We start from the raw sequence: 27,040 nt of genomic DNA on the forward strand, positions 1-27,040 counted from the left end.
AAAATGATAATATTTCTCAAAGCAATCTGCAGAATCATTGAAATCACTATCATAATCCCAACAATGTTCTTTGCAGAAATAGAAACACCCATTCTGAAATTCATGTGAAATATCAAAGGACCCCAAATAATCAAAACAATTTTGAAAAAGGAGAACAAAGTTGGAGGACTCACATTTCCTGATTTTAAAACTTATTACAAAGCTCCTAAAAGGCAGGATTCATGTCTAATAATTTTATATACCCTCAGTATGTAACATAATAATTTCTAATTTGTGATTACTTTATATAAGTCATTATGAAGATATTATCATTAAATAGCTAAATATTTTAACTAAATAAAATACATACATAGATGAAATATGATGAAAATTGACCTCTTTTCCTAACCTCTGAAATAGTTTATAGAAGATTGGAATTACCTGTTTCTTGACTATTTAGTAGGACCTGCCATTAAAACATTTCAGACCTGTTATTTTCTTTATGTCGATTTTTTAAACTACTATTTCAGTGTATTTAATACTATAGGACTTAAAATTTTTTCTTTTTCTTCTTGTATCTGTTTTCCTTAGTAATGGTTTTTCTTTCAAATTTATTTGCAAAAACTTGTCCAAAATATTCTCTTATAATGACATCACTACCTACCCAGGAGCCCAAGCTAGAAAGCCAAGAGGAGAGTCCTTCCCACCTTCCTTCCCCCTGTATTTCTCATCCCTGTATTGTTTTTTCATCTGTCCTAGCGTTGTCTTGATAGTCCACATTATCTTAGACCTAGATTAACACAAATCTAACTGTTCTCTCTGCGTTTTTTGCCTTGTCCTAAGTCTGTTTTTCACACAGCCACCAAAGTGAATTAACTGAAAAACAATTACTATTTTGATTCTGTTATATAAGATGAAGTGAACTACCTGAAAATCAAATCTGATCAGATCACTCCTCTGGCTCCCATTTACCTAGCAGATAAAGGCCAGGCTCTCCTGATCTGACCGCAGCCAATTTCTCCAGCCTTCAAGCCCACTGCTTTCGGCCTTGTTTATATTATTCTGGCAACTTTAGATTTTGTTGTTACCTGACACATTCATTTTTTCATCTCTATGCTTTTGCTCATATTGATCATTCTGCCTTGTAATCTCCTCTCTCCCTCTTAAATTTGACTCCTACATAATTTTTAAGATTCACCTTGAGTATTCTGTCACCACTACTACCACCACCTCTCTTCACTTCTCCACTCCACCTCCTATCCAATACATATTATTATTCTGTGTTCCCAGTAATACCTGTGCATATCTGTATCATTACATTTAACACATGGTATTATAATTACTTTTGGAGCCTGCTTTTCACCATTAGACTGTTTCTTGTTAGCCAAAATTGTGTCTTATTCATCTGTATCTGTAGCACCTAGTCCAGTGACTGACATATGGTAGCATAGTAGGTGCTCAAAGGAAAGAAAGCTTAAGTGTGGAAGGATAGGGGATAAAGAACTGACCTGGCACTTTACTTTTTTGACAGGTGTTTAGAGTGTTTAGAGTGACCATTGGGTACAAGATGGAACTTTATTAAATTTTTAACAAATAATGGAGATTAGAATTCTCCATCGACTAATCTTATTCTCCTAAATTCTCTTTATGATTCATTTTGGCCCAGTGACTTTTATAATCCCAGCCAAACGTCTTCCTGGGTTCTTCTGTCGATCTTATTAGAGTGCCTGTAACTGCATATCATCTATTCTGCCATACATAAAAAAATAGCTTTAGAAATACATTCATCCAAGCAGAAGGCATGGTGCTGATAGATTGGATAAAATCCGTTTACAAGTAGTTACCTTTCAAAGTGGAAGCGTAACATGTCACTGAGTGTTCAGAATAAATGTTCATAATGTTCTGAAAATTAAAAATGAGATCCTGCTTTGACTTACAGAGGACAGTGTTCCTCATTTTTTTTTCTGATAAATTTCCAAAATTGTGTTCCTTGTAAATATAAGTGCCTTTGTGGATAAGAGAGCTAATTTGAAGAATAATGAACTTCCATCCTTTAATGTGTATAAATACTGAAGCAGATTTACTTGCAAAATAATGAGAGAAGAAAGAGAATAATGTCTGTTCCTAAAATTACATAAGACTATAGAGTAGTTATCAAATTATATGTGAGCACCTTATCTTGAGAAATGACTTGTTTCCCTTTCGTATTTTTTCACTGCAGTCTGATTTGGAAGAAAATTGTATATAGCATAAGTAATAATAGTCAAAGATATTGTTATTACCTTGGAAGTCTCAAGGCTAGCCTACCTTAAGTGTTAAATATGTTTCAAGTATTTTCCCCGCTGATTATAGAAACATCTGCTTTTCCAAATTAAATATTGCTAATATTATTTCAAACAAAAACTTCCAAGATGGTCTGTTGTTTATTAGTGTTCCTTATTTATTTATTTATTTATTTATTTATTTTTGGTACGCGGGCCTCTTACTGTTGTGGCCTCTCCCGTTGCGGAGCACAGGCTCTGGACATGCAGGCTTAGTGGCCGTGGCTCACGGGCCCAGTTGCTCAACATGTGGGATCTTCCCAGACCGGGGCACAAGCCCGTGTCCCCTGCATCGGCAGGCGGACTCTCAACCACTGCACCACCAGGGAAGCCCAGTGTTCCATATTTAAATCTTGCCCCATCAGAGATAAGCACAAAAGTTATTAAATGTATTAATTTAAATTATCTATTTTTGATTTCTTTATATATCAGTCAGTTCAGTGTGAATTCCTTATGATTACATTTTGTAATTATAGCAATCAGAATTTTAGTGATGCCTGCTGTATCACTTTTATAGCATGCCAAAATATGTAGAATTCTAGTTATAAGAATCAGAATACTAGAAATGCAGAGTTCCTGAATTTTTAAATATTGTTAATATAAAAAGTTCCTCTCTCAGATTTTAAAAGGTTGTAAATAACTGTAACTTCTTAGATTTTATGTGGTCTAGATTCACCCCAGATGTAATTTAATTTCTACCACAGAAAGCATTCTCTGTTCCAATCATAGCTTCCCTTTCCTCAAACTCACAACCTTTCTTAAATGTGTGGTAAAATATCACTGACATGATTGTCAGGTACTTACAATGTAATTTCATATTTGTTACTCTTTTATTTTATTGGTGTAACTTTAATGGTGTAATGGTCTTATATATGTGCCTAGTTAGATACCACCAACTACATATAATCTCCTATCAGCTCCTATATAAGCTCCTATATAGCTTCAAGCAAAAATCTTGATAATCGTAAACATCTGTGAGATATACATCATTTTTATATCCTATTCCTTTTTCATGTTAAGTTTTAATAATGGGCTGTTTTGGTGTGGTGTTCAATAGCAAAATGAATTTAAGCATGGATCCATTTAGGCATGTTTCTTGCCTTTTGTTTATCTGGAGATCACAGTTCCTTCCAGAAGGGTATAATTATTTTTAAATTTCTTTTTTTTAAAAATTTATTTGTTTATTTTTTATTTTTGGCTACACTGGGTCTTTGTTGCTGCACGCGGGCTTTCTCTAGTTGCGATGAGCGGGGGTTACTCTTCATTGCAGTTTGTGGGCTTCATACTGCTGTGGCTTCTCTTGTTGCGGAGAACGGGCTCTAGATGCGTGGGCTTCAGTAGTTGTGGCTCGTGGGCTCTAGAGCACAGGCTCAGTAGTTGTGGTGCACGGGCTTAGTTGCTCCATGGCGTGTGGTTTCTTCCCGGACCAGGGATCAAACCTGTGTTCCCTGCATTGGCAGGCAGATTCTTAACCACTGTGCCTCCAGGGAAGTCCCAGAAAGGTATAATTCTTGAATTCCCTCTTTTAATCAAATCTCAAGATTTTTTTCTTTAGGTTTTGATTTATTGCCAAATTTGGTCTTATATCCTTTAGCCTTATATCACTTAACACCTAGGAAGATGAAACATCTACAGCTTTGCTTATTGTTCAGTGATTATGTTTTCCTAATATTTCACATTAGTAACTAAAAAGCAAAATCAGAAACCCCTAATGAAAGACCTTTGTTCCTTTAGTAACATATATTCCAGTAGGATGTTGTATGTTCTTTTTTTGATCCAAATTTTCACGTTTAAAAAATCACCTCCGTGAGTCATAAACCTGAACATTAGATAATTTGAGTTATTTTTTAATATTTTCTCCAACCTGTTTTCAGAAATGTACAATTGTATCTTCACTGCTAAGTTTCTCCAGTTATTGTGCTAGTGACTCTGTCATCCTTCCCACCTTCTACTTACTTAGCACTAATAAATTTTTGGTAGCTCTAGCGTTATATTTATATGGCATGGCATATATGTTAAAGAAGTCTAGATACTGCCTATTAAATTGATCAAGGAGACCAAACGGAGCATTTCTCTTGCATAATTGACCTAACTAATATAACAATAATAGTAACAACAACCATTGATTGAATACAAAGTATGAGGTGGGTACCATTACTTAATCCTTACAATCATAAGAAAATAGTTGTAAATGTTTCACAGGATCAGATAATTGAAAGGGTACATAAGACTTCACAGAAAAATGCTTATGAAAAGCTTTTAGTAAAGATACAGTACAGCAGGCGAAAGAGAATGCCAGCGAGCACGGAGGATCCATTCCCAAGTGCAGCTCTCCAGGTTCTTTTTTTCTTTTTAACATCTTTATTGGAGTATAATTGCTTTACATTGTTGTTAGTTGCTGCTGTATAACAAAGTGAATCAGCTATGCATATACATATATCCCCATATCTCCTCCCTCTTGCGTCTCCCTCCCACCCCCACATCCCACCATTCTAGGTGGACACAAAGCACTGAGCTGATCTCCCTGTGCTATGTGGCTGCTTCCCACCAGCCATCTGTTTTACATTTGGTAGTGTATGTGTGTCCATGCCACTCTCTCTCTTCGTCCCAGCTTACCTTTCCCCTCCCCATGTCCTTAAGTCCATTCTCTACATCTGCGTCTTTATTCCTGTACTGCCCCTAGGTTCTTCAGAACCATTTTTGGTTTTTTAGATTCCATATATATCCAGGTTCTTTCTTAATCAAATAGGATGTGCCTGTCCCCAGAGTATAAATCACTGAGATTTGTATAAGGAATCTTGGTTTCAGAAGAGCTCCCCAGAAGTTTACAGTGAAGATTTTTATGCCCCTCTGGTAACATAGCTAAGCCAGGCTGTCCAAGTAGTCCAGGTGTAAGCTGTCAATAAACAACTAGACCTGGTTGCTACCAGGGGAGTTTCAAACTTTAAACAGCAAATTATAAATCATTAGTTATCCCAGTTGACCTTATCTTGGCTAAGAGTCAGTACCAGAGTTCCAGGCATCCTCAGAGATAAATGTAGGGCTGGCCCAGTCTAGCTGTAAATTAATTCTGTCTTACATAATAGTATAGCAGTCTTTCTTAGACTTAGAAAACTGAGATTCAAAAATAATTGGTCCCAGATCACATAGATATTACGAGGCAAAGCTAAGATTCAAGTTCAGGTCTGTATAACTTCAAAACCCATGGTCCTAATTATTACAAAACAGTGTATAGTTCTAAAATAATTCTCTCTTAGAACAGGTGACCTACAACTATTATCCAGCATTAAAAATTTAGTCTTTATCAACAAAAGCAAAGTAGTGAATCAAGATAAAAATTATTACTATCAGTTTTTAAAATATTTGTTTATTTATTTGGTTGTGTCGGGTCTTGGTTGCAGCAAGCAGGCTCCTTAGTTGTGGCTCACGGGCTTCTTAGTTGTGGCTCGAGTGCTCCTTAGTTGTAGCACGTGGGTTCCTTAGTTGCAGCAGGTGGGCTCCTTAGTTGCAACATGCCTGTGGGATCTAGTTCCTGGAACAGGGATCAAACCCAGGCCCCCTACATTGGGAGCATGGAATCTTGATGACAGTGACACCAGGGAAGTCCCTACTATCAGTTTTTAATTATTATAGAAGACAAGCAAATGTGCTTGTACCCATGTACACTTACAATGGGTGTATTTTATGGTATGTAGATTGTACCTCAATAAAACTTTTAAACATATGGAGCTAATTTTACTCACAGTGAGCCTGTTTATAAGCCTGTAATTCCTACTTCCTCACACTATCTTCCTGGCCTATATGGCAATATAAACAGAAATGCCATGTAAGCAGTTCTTTATTCTGAGGTAGCAATTTATTTTTCTATATCAAGGAAGGAAAATGGAGAAATTCTCAGAAAAGTCTCTTTAGTTACTTACAATTCAATATTTCCCACTATTCTTTGTTTTACCTGGGAGTGACTAGGTCTATAGAATTAAAATGGAGATAGAATAGGTCTAGTGGAAAACAAATACGTATATATTTCAATGAGAGGCAATGTCTTCCTCTTCAACTCCACTCATAGAAACTTTGCACATAGGGGTGCTTAATTTATGTAGGCCAATATCTGACATATAGACTGCTTGGGCTTTAGACTTTTGAAACTTTTAGTAGCCACATGAATCAAAATATCATTGCATTCTCCGGTGCTTCATTCACCTTGGTGACTTTAAGTTATATGATAAGTTCTCACTATAGAGGAATGGTTGAGTAAAATAGGAGCATCCATAAAATTGACTGATATGCAGACATTAGCATGTTGTTATTAAAAATAGCATTTCATTTTGTGATTCTTCATTTTTTCTGTGTGTGGCCTCTTTTGCCCCAGGATTGTCCTTTTTCTGGGATTAAGGATTTAGGACCTATCTTGTTCACCACTGTAGTCTGACACATACCAGTTGCTCAGTAACATTTTATTGGCTAGATAAGTGAATGAAATAAACTAAAAGTCACCATATTCTGTGAAAAGCATCAATGAAGCAAAAATTTACAAAATTCCTAAATGGGAATGGTTAACCAGAGGATTTTACTTCTGGTATTTTATGTGAGTTGTCTGTTTTCACTCTTTCTGTGCCCCAGTGGTTCTGGATCATTGAGCATCCAATAAAACTAATTTATTCATCCTCTCAACAAATATTTGTTGATCATACACTGTGTGCCAGGGACTAGATACATTTCTCTCTAGTGAAAAAGAGCAAGGGATACTTTGGGTTTGAAAAACAAGTGAACTATGTAATAACAGGTTTGGTTCATGCAGATAGTACAATTGTAGTGCAAAATGACGTCACTGCTCTTCTCACACTGGGAAGCTGGATGTCTTCCTTGTCTTTACTTTTAAATACCATGACCATAGAAGCCCTTCCTTATTATAAAAGTTATCATTTAAATGATAAGATAGGGTCCATAGGCCACTGAATAATTCTATCTTTGTACCATGAATTAATTCAAAGTTTCTCAAATCTTTTCACCACCAATGAGGACTTTCATAATTTTTATTGATAGACCCCATATTTTTGAAAAAAATTTCAGCATCATTCTATTCATTATCCAATAGTTTCTATCTCATTTTTTATTTATCAAATGTGTATATATGTATGAGATATATATATGTGCCAAAATTTCTGTTCAACATGAGATAACTAATGTTATCACCCTTGATATAATTGCAGCTAGGTTTATAGAAGCTTGATGTTTTAGGTAACTAGTCAACATATTATTACTTATAAATTATTTGAAAACGTATTATTACTTACAAATTATTTGAAATATTGAAAATAGTGAAACCCATTACTACCTTCTCAGACCTTTAAAGGTGTCGTGTTCCAGTGTTTGGAGCCTACTGAATGTGCTCAGGGTTTATCTGGAGAAAAAGGGTATATTTCTGGAATATATACCAGGGGAAGACCACACAGATACAAGTGAATCTTAGCCAGCTCTGATTTGGGACCTAAGGATAAAAACTTCTGGGACACACCACCAAAAAAAACCATGAAAGGCAAAGGGTTAACTAACAGACACTTTACATGTAGACAAGTCCTCTGGGAAACAGAAGTTTTACATTCTCCAGCTTTCATTATACTGACCCTAGCAGCTGTGTGAACTCCAAGCTTCTAGCTAAGAATTAAAAGCCAGCTGAATCACCACATCTTTACACCAAATGAAATTATACTTCAGTCAAATTTTACAGAAAGAAAAATGTTTAAATATATTTTAAAGTAATAAGACAATTTCCAGAAATTAGGAAAAGAAGCATGCATCTGTTTAAAAAGAACACACGCAGACACATACACACATAATATAAATTTACACATATATATTATCACTGAACATATTTAGAAATTATACAGTATGCTACAGAATCCATAAAATCTCATTGGGGAAGGTGTAACATTGTGTTTGGTGGCAAAAAGGTTAGGATCCATTGGCTATTTATGACTGAAAGATAAATATATGAAATGAAATTTTAATTAAAAACAGAGGCCTTGTAGTGTTTCCTTATTTAGACAGATTCTTTCTCCTATATTAGCGTCTACTTAGAGAATCTTTCTATATTTTCTAATTCGTTGTTTCATACAAAGGGGCAGGAAGGAAAAATATAGAATAAAAAGAGTATAAAGATCTTTTTGACACCTCTAGGGCTCTCCAGCAATCCATGAAAAGTATGTAAAATCCCTTTTGATGAAATTCTACAGTTTTTAGTATTGAGAGGCCCTATTTGTAGACACTTTAGAACTGATGTATGAATTTGTTTACTTCATTCAAATAGAGTTGTTAAAAGTAAATCTTTGAGAGAGAACCTGTGTGAGAGAGTTATATTTTGGTTTCAATTGTTTAAACTTCATGATGGAGATGAAATCATCAGTAACTTTTTAAAAATAATGTTTCTAATATTGTCATTATCTAGTCATGTATTTGGAGAGTAGTAAACAGATTAACCTCTAGGTTTGGTTTTCTTTTTTAATTCACTTTACTCTTTTCTTCAGCTACCTTGACAAGCTATTCTGAAAACATGGAACGCACAAAATACGTTGGGGAAAGCAGTAAAGAATTAGGATCTGGAGGAAACCTAAAGCCTTGGCAGTCTCAAAAATCCAGCATGGATTCCTGTTTATATCGAGTAGATGAAAACATGACGGCTTCCACCTATAGTCTGAATAAGATCCCAGAGAGGAATTTGGAAACAGTTTTATCACAGTCAGTACAGTCTATTCCTCTTTATCTTATGCCACGGCCAAATTCAGTAGCAGGTAAGTTTTATTTTTTTTAAATCACCATTTTACTGGCATATATATTGAAATGAAGATAAATTCTTCTCTCACAGTATTTAAATTTTCCATTCATCTTCTTCAACTAAGCTTTTATGTTTGGGTAGTATACATGTGTATATCTCTTTGAACCTGGGGGAAGGTTCGTGTTCCTTAAGTGATTGTTTAGTTCTGCTTCCAAAATATAAATATAAAATAGGGACTTCCCTTGCAGTCCAGTGGTTAAGACTTCACCTACCAAAGCAGAGGCTGCAGGTTTGATCCCTGCTCAGGGAGCTAAGATCCGACATGGCTCCGGCCAAAAAACCAAAACATAGAACAGAAGCAATGTTGTAACAAATTCAATAAAGACTTAAAAAAAAAAAAAAAAAAAAAGGTCCACATCAAAAAAAACCTTAAAAGAAAACCAAAATATAAATATAAAATAAAAACACATAAAATCAAAAAGAGAACCTATAAAGTATATTGTCAAACTGTTAAAAGTCTTTTCTCACATCACAAGTCTTTTCAAAGGATTTCAATTTGAGATTTTAGATTTTAAAAATTTTAGTTTTAAAAAACATTATTTGGGAATTCCCTGGCGGGCCAGTGGTTAGGATTCTGAGCTTTCACTGCCAAGGGCCTGGGTTCGACCCCTGGTCAGGGAACTAAGATCGCACAAAGTGCTCTGTGCAGCCAAAATAAAAAATAAAAAACATTATTAAATTGAAGTATATTTCAGTAGAATTTGTATTACCAGAAACATCACCTGTAGTTTGAGAGAGTGACAGGCAGGCAAGAATTCAACTTCCCCATTCAAAGAGTTCAGTATTTTCACAATACACCAGCTATCTTACCATAGTAGAATCATCAGGTACTTACGTTGCTAAAGAATAACTCAAACACCACTAGCAGTCTCACTCATAAGGGGATGATACAGATAATAAGTGGCTGGAATATGGAGCCATTATTCTTTAGCAGCTATTCAGAACTACATCAAGGGATATTTTTAATACAGCTAAGTTGCTATTTAATAATTCAGACCAGGACTTGTGCAGAATAGTTGGGCATTCTGACATTTTCAAAATGCATCATCATCTGGACTTTGTCCATGCTACAAAGTCAAAGTTATGTTTGTCTTTCTTAGTTGCCTGATGAGTGTCAGGATGGGTTTATCTCACTGACACAAGATAATAAAATACTTATTGTAGTCAAGAGCTCTTTCCAGATGTAATTATTTATGTTACGCAGATGATGGTGTGATGCTTCTTGCCTTTCCCATCTCGCTTCTGTACCTTTTCTAAACCATTACTCTTTGTTCCATCCTCTGGAGACCATCAGCATCTGTCATCAGATGTGATTACGAGTAGCATGGCTCATCAGGAAGATCAGTAACTGCAGAAAATTTTAATATTAATTTTTCAAGATTATTCACTTTTATATCATGACAGAAATTTTTCTCTCCTGGGTTCTTTTAAATATGATGATCCCCAACCATGATATCATTTTTAGAATCCTAGAATGCTGTAACTTATGAGAAATTGCTAGGCAAACTCAGTCAATCCAAAGGAGAAGCATTTAAATCCTTGCTTACATAAAAATGGAAAATATAGCTACCAACCTTAACGGTACATCCCAATTTACTTCTTAACTAAGCTGCAATGATTTCTAAGAGAATTCTGGCTCTGTTATTTGAGAAGAACACTGAGCACTTAGTAGGAAACAGAGGTATAAGCTTCTTTTGTTCTCTTTCTAGTTCACTGAAGAGATTATAAAATACTTTTCCCTTCTCGAGCATAAGTGTCTGTAAAGATTCATTATTTTACCCTATGCAAAAACTAACTTTAGGTTTTACAAAAAGTTGTACAGGACTAATTAGACAGATATGATTCATCCCTCACTGTCTCCAAAGGTTTCTAACACTGTTGCTTTCCAGAAATTGGCATAAGGCAGCTGTCAGAAGCATCAATAAGTTACCAGACATTTCTCTAACTAATAGATATTGAAGAAATTGACTGTATAGAACCCAGGTTTCTATACCAGGTATTTTAATCACCGGGTTAAAATATAATTTGAAATATGTTTTTTAAAAAACTTTAAAAAGCAAGCAGTATTTTATCAGGTGAAGAGTACATTCTTCCATTATATGGATTGTAAGATTTTTGTCTATTTAGAATTTTATCTTGTAAGCGCTGTTATTCTAGTTACTTAAAATCTTTTAAATTGTGGTCAACTTTTAGGGAATTATCATTCAATCTGTGAATTTTTCAGACTTCTTAACTACCTCTCATGGTATAGTTATACATATATATTTGTATGTATTCTCTTTCAGATTCTTTTCCATTATAGATTATTACAAAATATTGAATACAGTACCCTGTAGGTCCTTGTTGGTTATCTATTTTATATATAGTAGCATGTATCTGTTTATCCCAAATTCCAAATTTTTCCCTCCCCCCTCCCTTTCCTCTTTGGTAACCATAAGTTTGTTTTCTATGTCTATAAGTCTGTTTCTGTTTTGTAAATGAGTTCATTTGTATCGTTTTATAGATTCCCCATACAAGTGGTATCATATATTTGTCTTTCTCTGTCTGACTTCACTTAGTATGATAATCTCTAGGTCCTTCCATGTTGCTGCAAATGGCACTATTTCATTCTTTTTTATGGCTAAGTAATATTCCATTGTATATATATATATACCACATCTTCTTTATCCATTCATCTGAAACACAAAAAAATTGATGACATCAATTTATCAGATTTTTCTTCTCTGGACCATGCTTTTGATGCCATTTTAAAAAAATCATTTTAACAAGGTAAAACTGTTTATGTCAAGTATTATAAAACACTGATTTTTCTTTGTTATTGGAGTTTATTTTAACTCAAGTACTGAAAAATACTTCCTTACATACTTAAATGCTTTCTTCCTTCTTCTTTTCCTTCTACCCTCCCTCATGTTAAAACATAAATAAAAGGGATAATATTAGTCTAAATTGTTATTCCGATAAACCTTAGTTATTGATTAGTTTTTCATCTGTCACAGTGGTCATCTCATAACACTGGACTTTCTGGCTAGCAGAGATTTTTCAGATTCTTAAGCAGTACTTATCATGCTTCTTCAACAGATCTATCCTGGAGAATAGGATTTTATACTGTTGGAGGAGCACTTACTATGTTGAACAAAATACTTCATCAGAGAATTATTTCTTGTCAATGTTGAATGTAATACAAACAGACCTGCTGTTGCCTACAGGGCAAGTCATAGGTCAAGGGGTAGTTTGTATGGTAAACCATGTATCTGTATCTGTAACCATGTTCTGTATCTAGAAACCGTGGTTTCATATCCTCACACAGAGGCAGGAAAGTAAACCAAATGACTCAATTATTTTCAAAATTTAATAGATTATAGGTTGAAAGTGTTTCCAGAATGTAGAAAGACAAAATTACTTTCACCTGCTAACTGCATAATGTGTGTAAATATTTGATAAGACCACAGTCTCTAGTAGCTTAAGGGATTAGATACCTAAATCAGTTTTTAAAGTAAATTGTATTAGCTCAGGAGGGTCCTCTCTTCTCATTTTAGCTCTAGATATATATGTTTTCCTTTACTTTCTAATGTACGTAGAAGTGGTTCCCCAAGCTGGGGGAAGGTCAAATACACAGATCTCCTTGGTGAACAGGAATGATTGAGGATTTCAAATATGAGATGAGTTTGAAATAGGGAAAAAAGTCAGTATATTTTACTTATTAAATCGTTCTAAGCATATGAATGGGGTTGGGGGGTGAAGAATGCCAATGATAAAAGGCTTTGTTCAAACTCAGCTTTTAAATTTCCTTCTTTTTTAAACTTTATCTCAGTATGTGATATAATTATTTATTTTAGAGACCAATTAATATTGAATAATGATATGAAAATACCATTTTCATCACATTTTTTAAAACCTAGGGGATTGGTGGTTTTTTTTTTTTTTTTGCGGTATGCGGGCCTCTCACTGCTGTGGCCTCTCCCATTGCGGAGCACAGGCTCCGGACGCGCAGGCCTACTGGCCATGGCTCACGGGCTTAGTTGCTCCGCGGCATGTGGGATCTTCCCGGACCAGGGCACAAACCCGTGTCCCCTGCATCGGCAGGCGGACTCTCAACCGCTGCGCCACCAGGGAAGCCCTAGGGGATTGTTTATTGGTCCTTGCTGTGTTATAGACTTCTCACCTGGGGAAGAGAAGCATCCTCTTTAGCTTGAGCTTTGTGGAATCTTTACAGGACCACATTTGTCACGACCAGGAAATTGTCAAGGAATTATATGAGGCTGGTGCTGGATTGAACTCTGAAGAGTAAAACTATCTATGTTATTCCATAATTCTTGATTTTAAAGAGAATTGGAAAGGATGTGTGGCTTTTATAACACTTTTATTTTCAGGGAATGGAGTCAGCACATATAAAATGTTTATGGTGATTTATTTTTTAAAATATTTTCTGAGATTTTAACTCACTACAATGTATTGAAGTAACATATGGAATGAAGTTTTTTAAACAATCATGTACTTTTTATTGATTACTAAAATAGGTCTGATTGAATAAATATATTGGTCAGTTAGATTTAGCTATATACCTTTAGCAACATAAAGATTCTTAAACAAGTGAAGTCTAAAGTTAATGTACCAATTAAAAGCTCCATATACCACAAATGAAAATAGTACTATTTACTGAAAACAAAAACTTTTATCTTGAATGATGAAGTGATTATAGGTGAGTTTTGGCAGTCTAGCATTAAAGGTTTTTCCTGGAGCAGCTCAATTTTCTGAATATAAATTTTGAAGTTTATGCACCTTTAAATTAAAATTATAAAATATAAAAAAATAAAAACTGTCTTTCATTGTTTTCAAAATGTAAATCACTGTTGCATATTTTTAAGCCTGTTATGTTGGAAGGAAGCAGAGAACCCTTGTGGACTTGTGGTTGCATGGCAGAAATTCTCAGAGTAGGCTGTCTGTGGTCATCCTTGATGTCTTAAAATTAGATTGGCAATGAATTGGAGGGATATGGGAAGCAGGAAATGTTCGCTTACAACAGCTGTCCTCAGTGCTTTGTGTGAAAATGAAGAGTCTCTCAGGGAAACATGCAAACAACAGAAGTCAGGTAAAATATAAACTCTCACCATCTGCTTCTTAATGTTTGGAGCTGCACATTTTCCTAAGAGAAGGATCTTAAGAATCAGGTAAATGCAAGATGGGAATCCTTGGGGATTTAAATGAATCCAATTGGAAACTGTAATAAAGATTTTACCAAAAAAAGTAAAATCAGAAATGGGCTTTTCTGCAGTCAGAATGTTGGCTTTATGAATCAAGGGTGTAAGAACAGCAGAGTGGCTTCTTGCCAAGGCTGTAGCAAACATAAAGTGTTATTCCAGGCTCCCTGCTCAGGTCAGCCAGAATGGCAGTTGTGCTACAAAAATCGGTTTTCATTAGTGGCAACTGATATAAGAAGAAACAATTTAAACTGATTCCAAACTCTGTAATACAGAGTTGCCTCTGGAATGTTTGTACCAAATGTCATCTGCTGGATTTCTTCCTGCCCACTTGTGTATTAAATTCAAAAAGTATGTCAGTTAAATGTTCTGTAAATGAGTCAACTGTTCCAATCTGATGAAATCTCAGAAAAATATATGCTCCCTTTTTCCACTTCCCTCTTCCTTCTCTGAAAACAAGGATTTTTAATGACATAGATTTTATGGGCTTACTTTTTAAAAGCATTTTCTTTTTACATAAAACTTTTTATTGTTGATTTGTTTTTCCTATTTCATCAGTTCACTTCAACTTACCTGATTAATTCTTATATTTGTATCTAGAAAGTGTTCATTAAATATTATAGTATTGATTTAATGTGACAGAATTATCTCAAAAAATTGCCAAGACAGTTTCACAGTGAGAGTAGCACTACAAGGTAGGAATATATGTGTCGCTATAGATCTGTCACTGGTGTGTGTGTGGGATGATGGCGTACAAGGCATTGTTGTCACAGCCACCTCCTTCATCCTTAGCTCTCAGATAACCCAGGGAGACGAAACCTAATTTGTTATTCATTGATTGTTTAAATATAGGCAAAACACAATGTGTAGGTTAAATACAATTACTTAGTCATTAGAATAGCACTTACTGAGCATATGCTATATATGCCAGGCACTCTTCTAAGCACTTGAGAATCATCGATAAACTAAACAAAGATTCTCACCCTCGTGGAACTTACATTCTCACCAGGGAAAGTAAAATAAACAGAATAAATAAGTAATTTATATAGTATTCAATACAATAGAAAGTGATATGTGTTATAGAAAAAAGTAAAGGATCAGCAGTACCTGAAGAAAGATTTTATGAACATCATTGGAGTCAAGCATATTACCATAGTGATGTCTGTTAAACATTAAGCAGAGCAGTGAGGAAGGTGAGGATAGAGCCAGACAGATTTCTAAATCTAAGTAGGACTAGCCTGGAATTTAGTTCTGTATTGAGCATTACGTGCAGGGCACTCTGATTTACTCTGAAGGAATGTAGTTATCAAAGATGAATCAGACATTTCCTAGTTGCCCTCAAGAACCTACCATAATCTAGTAAGGGAAGACAGACATGTAAACAGCTGAATAACACAAGTTCTAATTAGCCATATATGTATGTGGTTGCTGAAAGGGAGAAGCAATTAATTCTGACTGAAGGATTTATCAGGGAAGCAGAAAAAGTGTAGCCTGAGCAAATTTTGACGATGAGAGAGATGTTTGACAAAGTATGACATAGACTTTTTCTCAGAAATTGGCTTGCAAATGGAAAAGATTCATGTGACTACGCCAGAGAGTACAACTACACACAATTAGTGAAACAAAGGCCACAGCACATAGAATTTCAGATCTCCTGGCTGATCTTTCCAATATTTGTCTGTTAAGTCTTTAAATACTGTATTTGAAGGGACAAGAATTTTGAAAATGATGAAGCAGAAAGAAACTGAAAATAAAACTAAGGAAAACAATTTAATAAGGAAAAGAGGCAGTAAAGAAATTATTTTGGATTATTTGATAAAATAGTGATAGATTCATAGATCAGAGAAAAAGATATTATTGCCATAATAAGAAAAAGAATGAATGTTTTAAGAGACTTAGGTAACACTAACCATAACTCAGTTGCAGTCCAGAATAAAGCTATAGTGCTTGATATTGAATATCTCTGCTTTTCCTTAGTTCAATTTGCCTGTGAGTATTTGGACTTGTAAAGGAATGAACTGTTTTTCAGTTCGGTTATTGCAATATTTTTTCTTTTTCTTCTAATGTTATTTGTCTGAATTGAGACATGTGCTGATTCCAAAATATATTTTACTACATTTCTTGGTTTTGTGAAAAAAAGCAATAGAACAACTGGTGTTCATTTTTCTAGGAATTACTATGGTAAAGCTTAGTTTAGTAAAACTTGTTAAGTTCACAGTAAACATTTACATTTTATAAAAGCTGTCAGTAGCTCTTCATTTAATATAAGAAGTTGAACATGTGAAACGAAGCCTGTGCCAGAAGATTTTTTTAATACAAAGAAATTAAAATGGATTATGTAACTTATTTAATTTAAACCTATACTCCAAGTATAGATCTCCCATAGTTTAATCTTTAAAAGATTCATAGATGGATATAACGTATCAAAAGGAAAGACTTTAGGCTTCTTTTTTTAACAAAGCTTTTTGCTCCACTTCATGTTGTGTATTTCTATATCATTCTGCCTACTGTTAATGAAACATATAGTCTCTTTTTATTAAAACATATCAAACCATCTTAGTGTGTTAGCATATAGAACCATTTTAGTAAAAGTACCCTGCTAGAACCTTGCTTTAAAATCATATAATGTACCGTTAATATTGCCATAATGATAACCAGAAATTTCTATCACTCATCCAGCTGTTACAGTTTTTATTTGAATTTTGTTTTAATGTGAATAAAAGAAAATAAAAAATTCTCATCATATTACTCTTCAGTTTGTCAGCTTAAAAAGTACCTTATAAGTATTTTTCTTATTAAAAAAATAACAAATTTGGACTTTTGTTTGTTTCTAACTGCAGAAAATTTTGAAGTGCAGAGATTTATTAGTCTGTGACATGCAGGGCACCTTACTATGCATTGGCAAGGCCTTTATTGCCCAAGTTTGATCACTGCTCTTTGAAGCCATAAAAAACAGAATTGAGGGAAAGTGACAAAGATGAAGAAGGAATGAAAAATAGGCCTTTTAAGAAAGAATTAGATTTGTTTAGGTTTAAAAAGAGAGGAGGGTACAATGCAAATAGTGCTCACTGCATTGAGAGTTAAGATAGCTGGTTTCCAGGCCTGGCTCTCCAGTGAATAAGTGAGTCACTGTAGATAAATGACTTCACTGTCTCCTGAACTGCAAAAGGAGGGGATCTGACTAGATTGGGGTCAGCTAGTATTTTAGGCTTTGCAGGCCATATGGTCTGTGTCCAAACTATTCAACCTTATGGTAAACAGCTATTTAAACAGAGGCAAGGCTGTGTTCCAGTAAAACTTTATGCGACAGGCCAGATTTCATCCACAGGCCATAGTTTGCTGACCTCTAGCCTAGATGGCCTTTAAAACATCTTTTACGTCGTCTGCGTTCTGTGATATTGCTTTATTATCAACATCACATAGTAAAATAATTGTTGTTCAGTTATTTTCTATGCTATCTCAGCCAGAGGCTAGCCAGGAGACAGAAACCACATAGATATTTTAACAGAAGATGTTATATATAAAGAATTGTTAACTAGGTTTTAAAGAACTGAAAAGGTAAAAGAGAACACTGAGATATTGTGGACTTAGCAACTTCAGGAAGCAGCTACCACTTCTGAGCCTGTAAACGAGAAGAGGTTAGGATGATTAAACCATAGAAGCTTGGAGGAGAGGCCCCACAAAGCTGAAACAAACATCTCTGAAGGGGCCCTGCTCAGCTGATGCTAATATTTCTGAGCTCCAAGGAAGGCTCTGTGGGGACAGGACTTCTGGGGGCTGCCCCCCGCCCGCCTTTTTTTTTTTTTTTTTTTTTTTTTTTTTTTTTGGTAGCTACACACATATGGATAAAGAACCTAGCAAAAGAAAATAGACTTTGGTTAAAACAGGAGGGATTGTATGAAACATAAGAAAGAACTAATTCACAGAACCAAATAAGAACCAGTGGGGATGGTGTAATTGTCCCCAGTGTTTTTAAATAAGAGGTTAGAAAGTTATCTATTCTGGATAGTTTTAATTTCAGAATGCAGAAATCTAGATTATCTTTTATTCTTCTGATATTTATTCTCTTCCTCTCTCTGGTGTGTCATGTGTCATTTGGCTTCCCTTTCTTGGTTTAAGTTCCCTGGACTAGCTTTCAAAGACTTATTTCCTTATAGAAACTGTATGTATAATTTGGATAAATTCCTTTTGTGGGGGTTTCCAGTAGATACAGGTAAATAAGACAGTTGCAGTAATTGAAGGGTGAGGGGAATATACGTCTCTTGCACTTGTTCTTATTCTTTTCTCTCTTCCTCTCCCTCTCTTCGATTTTCCCCATCTTTTCTCTCTCTTTTTCAGCTCATGGAGCACTTTGTAACTGTCTTTGTGCCACTTATCATAGACCTCTTTATGTTATTGTTGTGTCTTACCTTGACTGAAGATGTGGACAATGCTTCATTGGAGCTCAGCAGCCAAGAGTGATCTCAGTTTGCTTCCTTTCACCCACTCCAAATTGTCACAGAGGTAGACTAGCAATGAAGCCAGCGAGGGCACCAAGAACAGAGCCTGGCACACAGGAGTCTCTCAGTAAATAATTGTCATGGAATTACTGAACTAACCCCCAGCACAGTATCTTACATAGTTGGCAACAGATTGAATTAATGGTTTAATTAATCACATATGAGCTCTAAATAACCGTTTTCTGATGGAAGTTTGGGTTATTTTTCTTTTTTGTTAAAAGCTTTTTGTCTTCAGCACTTCCTGATTCTTGATTTCTTCACTTTTTGATTCATTGTAAGTGGACTCAATAGCTCTCAGTATGTAGCAGTGCCATTTTACCTCCATCTTCTGCCATTTTCTCTTTCTCTTTCATGGCTAGGTTAGGGGTTAAAGGATTTATAGATGCAGTGGGAAGCCACGGTTACTTGACTTTCATCTTCAAAGAGCAACAACATGTTCTTTGGAATTCATGGACATTGGCAGTTCCCTAAATGCTATTTGGCAATTCTCTATCCATTGTCCCAGGTGCCCGCCTTTCCATTATATACGTATATATACACACATGTGATAATTGTTTTTAGAATGTTTTCGTATTTCATTCTTTACTGTGAATGGAAAATGTTGAAAATAGAGCTTCATGGTTCTTTTATAGCTTAATATAATTTGGGACAGATTTCTCCACTGATGTTGTTTATACAAGTGGGATTTGTGACCCAAAAGAAGCAAAAACTAATAATCTTTGTTGTCAGGTACTAATGTGTTTGCCAACTTGTTGCTAGTATTCTCTATAAGCTCAGGCATTTGATAGTAGTGAAGGAGCCACAGACAACTCTTGACATGTTTTCCTGGCACATGTTCCAGACACTGATGAAGACTTTGAGTTGAGCAAATTCTCAGTAAATGTATCTGCTCTGATTCCAAAGTCTGGAGATACAGACTGACAGTTTTCTGAACTTAGGTATTCTGACTAAACTCTTCTGTCTTATCAGCCACAAGCTCCACCCACTTGGAGGACCTCGCTTACCTGGATGAGCAGAGACATACACCTTTGAGAACTTCTCTTCGAATGCCAAGACAGAGCATGGCCGGAGCTCGCACACAACAGGATTTAAGAGGTTAGAACCACAAGAGGGCTTTGCATGGGGATGCCCAGGGGAAAATGGAAATGGGCAGTAGGCAGAAAGTTCCTTAGTTGCCAATTTCCACACCTATTTAAGCCTCCCTTAAGTGAGCATGTAACCAGTTCATTTCTGCTGAATCTAGAGAGAAAGATGAATACAAATACGTTAAGGCAGTGTAATTACCAACAGTTGGAAGCATTGATTCCTTGAAATTGTGAAAGAAAACAAGTGGAGAGGGCTGGGGTTGATGGGGGAAATAACCTTTTTAAGGTTCTGGATTTTAGAAGTAATTGTTGACCAATTTCAGCCCTAGCCCAATTGCAGGTGAACTTGATGCTGCTAATTTGTTTCACTAGAGAATGCGTTTCATTTACATTCTAGTGGCCATTTCTAGTGACGTACAGTACTTTTATTTTCTTAGAATTTTAGTGCTTCCAGTCCTGTCCTGGCAACATCTAAACAACTTATCCTTTTCCCATTCAGATACCTGTTTCTTTACACCCTTTGTGCATGCTACATGCTTCTGCAGTCAGGAACCTGATGTTTTTGAAGACTTTTCATTTTGTTATAACCACAGTCTAGTTGAGAGGCCTGTTATTGGTATCTCTGCTTGTACCTCTTGTTTGTTCAAGTGAACCAGACTGTCTGTGATAGTCTTAACAGATGGTCTGCTTTCTCTAGTATCTAGTAATCTATAGCTCTACTACATCAGGTGCATTATTTATTTTATCTTATAGATTATTTGCATCTTTGCTTTGCTCTTCTTCTCACCCCTTGTCCTGTGCCCTATTCTAGTCTGTGTAGTGCCACATGCATAACTCACACAGGAAGGGATTCAAACATGCCTGCTGTCCATTCTGGAAGTCATTACGCTGACCATTTTTCACTGATGGCTCAGCAACTAGGAGCATAAAATAATTAGTTGTATTGCTATAATTACCATACCTCCCGTCAACAGTGGTGAGTTGATGGCCTCAGTCATGGTTTTAGTTCCCAATCCTATCCATCCTGCTTGCCGTTTCTTCAGTTAGCCACCTCTTAGTTGCTTATCCCAGAAAGTAGAATTATGTCAAGTACTACTTTAGTGCTGCTATACTGATTATGTCCAAAGCCTGAATAAATTTATTCAAAGAGCAACTAAATTATTTGTGCCATGACCAGAAGGCATAACCATAATAAGGAAGATTGGATACAACTGTTGATCTATATAGACCTTCAGATTTGATTGAAAATCTGCCACATTGACATCACCTTGCATTGCATTTACTGAAAAACAAACTGACATTGTTGATTTTATTTTCTGCTTTGCTAGTCTTTGAATAATGGATTTTATACTACATCAAAAACAAAATTAATGACAGATTTCAGCTATGTATTTTTGAGTACTCTTCGTGTTGGGTTTTATTGAGACTTGATGACACATATCTACTTGCAGTTTCTAAAGATTTAGTAAGGTCTTCGACAGATACATTCTGGTGAGCTTGATGTTTACACATAGATATCAGCTGTGTATAGAATACAACGAAAATCTTTTCCATTTCTCTGAGCTTCAGCCTAAACATTCAGTAAAACCAAAGTGCATGCAAAGATTTTTCCAAAGCATACCTAAATCTTTAGGAAGCTCTCCACCTGAATAATGCATTCCTAACAAAACTAATTTCATATCCCTTGCAGATAGGGTTTCAACTTAACTGCTTACATTAATACTTAAAGATGGAGTTTATCTGTTGATGAGTGTGCTATGGTATTAGTGTTTCAGTTCCTTAAAGCTGTCTTTTCTTTCAAGAAGTTTTCTTTTAGCAGTCCAAAGGGTTGGAACATGCCATCCAGTTGAGTGTATTAATCCATAAGAGACAGGGTGTTTACTAAGCAGTATTTTATCTTCTAAAATTAGCATACTTTAATTTAGAACTTTGAGGCCCTAGACAATAACCTTCCCTCAAAAATGTTGTCTTGATTACTATTTACAAATGAACTCTGTAGCTTAGACATTAACAAGAAAGGAAAACAAACTTGGACAGATTTTCCTCATGTTTCTGTAGACCTGTTTGGCAAGCCTTTGTAATTTGTGGTTATTATATCCAAAACAGTACACTTTACTATAGAAACAGAATCATATTGTTTTCCTGGTATAATTTTTAAAAATCATGTCACATCATGTTTTCTACTTTTATTTTAAGGAACATACAAATTGCAGTCATATTTCAGTTTTATATCTTCTGCTAACTCTGGTTATGATTGAAGTAAAACAACTTTACCCCAAAAAAGTAATAAAATGATTGAAAACCTTTTTTAGTGTACATTAAGATATCTCTTTTTACATTAGAGGTATTTCTTTCTGTATTTTAAAGTATAACTCAAGTCCTATGAAATAGTTTTTAAATCACAATTCCGGTTTTAAATGACCCTGGATCTGCAGAAGAAGGTAGTTAATGGTCATGTACACTGTAGTATATCCAGTGGGTACTAAATTAACTGACTGATTTCAAGTACAGAGATTATCTGAAGTAAAATCACTTGAATATATGAAGAGATGGCATTTATTGGGCGCTTCATACAGGCAGTTCTGCACTATTTTGTTCAGAGCAGTGGTTCTCAAACTTTTTGGTCCCAGGACCTCTTTCCACCTTAAAAAATTATTGAGGACCCTAAAAAGCTTGTGTTATATGAGTTGTATTGATTGATATTTACTATATTAAATTAGAACTGATAAATTTTTAAAATACCTGTTTTTTTTTTAATAGTAGACCCATTATGTGTTCATGTAAGCTCTTTAAAATTCCACCCTACCCTTGTGAGAGAATGAGAGTGGAAAAAGACACATAATCTCTTAGTATTATGAAAATAGTTTTGCCTTTGTGGACCCGCGAAAGTGTCTTGAGAAGCCCCAGGGGTCCCAAGATCAGACTAAGAAAGACTGGTTTAGAGGATACCATTGTAACTGAAGATAAGTTTTATGCCTTTAAGGATCACACAGCCTGTTTACAGAAATGTGGGAAAATGTAGTTTGAGATTTGGTTAGAAGTTATTCATGAACATGGTTTAATAGTACAGGCATAGTTCATTTAACAGTTATCTTAATAATAACTGCAGTTGTTTGATCATAATAATCGTCTTTTGACTGCTGAAGCAGAAGTTGCTGAGGTAACCCATGAGCTACAGTTTGGATCTTCAAGTTGAGTATTAACATTAACATTTGCTTCATTAGTAAAAAGTCTTTTTTTTTTTTTTTTTTTTTTACTTCTCAAGACAGCTGTTTTGAACAACTGTTCTCCCAAAATTGATGTTTCCAGAGACCCAGCCCAACAGTGGGGAGGAGGTCACATAAGTGCACTGTCCAGGATCTTAGTGCAGCAAGTCAGTCAGCTGTCAACCATCCAAGAGCTTGAGCTCTAATGACAAAATAGTTACAGTAGATTGTGTCCTAATGCAGAGTATACAGCTAGCTGACCTACTACATGTGCGTTTTAAGTCCCAAAGCCTAATAATGTCCTTGACAGATATTAATTTGAAATCTTAAAGTTTTTAAGTCAAGTTTTTAAAATTATTTTCAGGATCCGTTTTGAATTTAATCACCTTGTGTAAATGTGGAGTCATGCTAGACCTGAAACCTCTCACTCTCTCTGACCACCTTAATGGAATCTCTTTTTACCCAGATAAAGCAAGAAACTGTTTACTGTCCAGTAAAAGGGAAGAAGAGGATGTTGGTTTTTATGGATAAATGTAATAAATCTGAAGAAAGAACATATAAATGGAACCAGGGGAAGTTAAAATACACAAGGCAAATCATAGCATAATGACTTTGAATAGTAGCTACTTGGGGTAAATTAATAACAGATTATTATTGATAAGACTCTGGAACCTGCCTGATACGAAATCATAATCACACTATTCTGCTTAAAGAGATTATACATTCCTAATTAAAACTTCATTTCTCAATATGTATTGGTTTCCTTAGGCTTTTACTAAATCCCATTACATGCATAGATGGCCATTCACAGGCATTGGATTTAGTTAATAGCTGCTTTAATAGATAGGGGGCATATGTGCAAATGATGGTCTGACTCATTGGCAGAACTGATGTGAAATTGACCCTGACACAGTTAACTTGGCTTTGTCAAAGCAAAACATTGAATTTTTATCAAATAAAATCAGTTTCATGCCATTTATGAGTCCCCTACTTTTCCAAAACAATGAATCCTTTCTGAAGATGGCTGAGATGTATGTCATGAAGCTAGTAACGTTGCGTTAGCCGACTGAGTCACACATTCCTGAGGTTGCTTAGTCGTCTTGATCATTGCCTGGCTAGCTCTCACATTTACAAGGGAATATTTCCATCAGTCTCTTCTTTCTCACTGTTCATCGTTTTATTTTTACAAGATTAAATTTCTTTCTTTTTAGGTAAATCAAAAATCCAGAAATAAAGTTGTGTGCACATAACTGCCTATATATAAATATTAGGGTAGATTGTAAGCTTTCATTGTCTGAGGTGATCCTCTCACCTCCAGGCAGCTCTTTTGCAAAGTACACTAAATTTAGAAAATGCAGTACTCAAACTGGATGTCTTTGTCTGCTAGAAACTGATTTATACTTTTTGGAGTAGTCTAACTGTAGTTTTTTTGTTTGTTTTTGGTTTTTTTTTTTTTGCGGTACGCGGGCCTTTCACTGTTGTGGCCTCTCCCATTGCGGAGCACAGGCTCCGGATGCGCAGGCTCAGCGGCCATGGATCACGGTCCCAGCCACTCCACGGCATGTGGGATCTTCCCGGACCGGGGCACGAACCCCGGTCCCCTGCATCAGCAGGCGGACTCTCAACCACTGCGCCACCAGTGAAGCCCTAGCTGTAGTTTTTTAAAGCAGATCACTACTTGTTAAAGTAGCTCCAGATCAGTACACAGATCTGGTTTTTATATAAACCAGCTTTAGTTGGTAAATCTGTCTTAAACTTTGAAAGCCCAAACAGTGGCTAATATACAACAAAGTTCCCCCACAAGACCTGAAAGGGAAAATTAGCCTTTGGGAAAGAGAAGAGTCTTTAAACCACTTAATCTTCTAACAGGGCACGTATTGACCTCTTGCAGTAAATAATACACTACTTAAAGAAAGGCTGTGGAGTAACATGAAAGAAATTCTAATCATGATATCTAGTTCTGCAAGAATAAATCACTGAAAATATTTTTAAATGCCTTAAGTGCAATAAAGAAAAATAACCGTTAAGCCATTTTTATGTTTTGATCTAAATTAGATTTAAAGAATAGCTTCCCAGTTAACCTTTCTATCATTATTTTCTCCAAAAGTGACTAAATCTTATTAAACTAACCATAATGCCAGTAAATTTATTTAGGTAACACTTTGTAAAACATTTTTGATTCAGTAAAATGATCTAAGCTTTCCGATCTTGCACTATGTAATAAAAGATTTTTTATGTAATAACTTCCCCAGATACTAATAAAATATAGCAAGGGAGAATTTCCTTTGTAGGGCCCTAGCTATTTCATCACTGAGTGTTCACTTTAAAAATGTTTAATCTGGGTTTCCCTGATGGTGCAGTGGTTAAGAATCCTCCTGCAAATGCAGGGGATACGGGTTCGATCCCTGGTGCAGGAAGATCCCACATGCCGCGGAGCAACTAAACCTGTGCACCACAACTACTGAGCCTGCACTCTAGAGCCTGCAAGCCACAACTGCTGAGCCCGTGTGCCACAACTGCTGAAGCCCGTGCACCTTAGAGCCTGTGCACCGCAACAAAGAGTAGCCCCCTGCTCACCACAGCTAGAGAAAGCCTACGTGCAGCAACAAAGACCCAACGCAGCCAATTAATTAATTATTTTTTTTAAGTTTAATCTTAAATTTCAAGTAATTAGCCAGTTCTGATTCTCCAATAAAAATCTCACCTTCAAGACCAACAATCTAATAGCACAAAACTATGTTGACATAGTTATATAATTCTTCTATCAAATGTTTCACATTTTGAAAGCTTTACCATTTTTATACTTTCCCCACATTTTGATTTATTAAATGTGAGGAAACATGTAAAAAGTAGCAACATTTGGGAGAGTTGGATCTTCCCTATTTCTTCCACTGTTTTTCAAGGATCATTGTTCCTTTCCTGAAAATTCCACTCAGCAATGACTCCAGGTTTTTCTCAACAAATGTTTTTCTATAAGACCAATGTCAGAAAGCTGAAATTTAATATACAAGTTTTCCAAAGACTCAAAGTATTATTTTCCAGAGGCAAATAAGCCTTTTCCCTCTTTTATCCCCACATTAATAGTATACAATAGACTTCTTAAAACACTGAGACAAATGCTGAGAATGGGGCACTTTTAAACAGATAAAAATGATAGCTTACATTTATTGGAGTTCTTATTCTTTATAGACCCAGTGCTAAGAGCTTTAAACATGTTATTTAATCCTCACAACTCTTTGATGCAAGTGGTGGTAGTAAGGAAACTGGGACTTAGAGAGATTAAGTAACTTGCTTAGAGTTACAGGTCTAGTAATTGGCAGTGCGAGGATTCATTTCATATGTGGAAGACTCTGGAGCCTGTGCTCTTAACCACCATGCTATCCTATGTCATAGACAATATAATATAAAAAGCTTTAAGTAATATAATAATAGCAATACGATGGCTTATTGTACATAGTTCAGTACACTGGGGTGTTAGGGATGGGAACCAGTTGCATATAAACACTAATTGGCAGATGGTGGTTGCTAAGACCTGCAGGGAGTGGAAAATGGGGAGTTGCTGTTGATTGGGCAGATAGAGTTTGAGTCGTGCAAGATGAAAAAGTTCTAGGGATCTGCTGTACAACATTGTGCTTATTGTTAATTATCTCATATGATTATTTGCCATCAAATATCTTTTTTAGTGAAGTGTCTATTCAAATATTTTGTCCCGTTTTATTGGATGGTTTCTTTCCTTATTAATGAGTTTCAAGAGTTTGTTATGTAATTTGGATACAAGGCCTTTATCAGATGGGTTCTTTGCAAATATGTTTTCCCAGTTTTAGGCTTGTCTTTTCATTCTCTTAACAGTATCTTTTAAAGAACAGAAGTTTTTAGAAGTCCAGTTTATGAATTTTTGCCTTGGATGGATAGTTCTTCTG

General features: G+C 35.5%; 1 protein-coding gene across 11 annotated transcripts in view; it reads left to right on the forward strand.

The window, feature by feature from the left end:
- TANC2 (tetratricopeptide repeat, ankyrin repeat and coiled-coil containing 2) overlaps positions 1-27,040 on the forward strand; it is a 343,384-nt gene that overhangs the window by 199,065 nt on the left and 117,279 nt on the right. For all 11 annotated transcript variants that reach the window (XM_059048703.2, XM_059048705.2, XM_059048706.2 and 8 more), the window contains 2 exons: positions 8,825-9,088; positions 19,799-19,924. In XM_059048703.2, the coding sequence (XP_058904686.1) occupies positions 8,825-9,088; positions 19,799-19,924 (390 nt within the window). The remainder of the gene's footprint in view (positions 1-8,824; positions 9,089-19,798; positions 19,925-27,040) is intronic.

The sequence above is a fragment of the Kogia breviceps genome, chromosome 19 (assembly GCF_026419965.1).
Source record: "Kogia breviceps isolate mKogBre1 chromosome 19, mKogBre1 haplotype 1, whole genome shotgun sequence".
In the NCBI taxonomy this organism is placed as follows: domain Eukaryota; kingdom Metazoa; phylum Chordata; class Mammalia; order Artiodactyla; family Physeteridae; genus Kogia; species Kogia breviceps.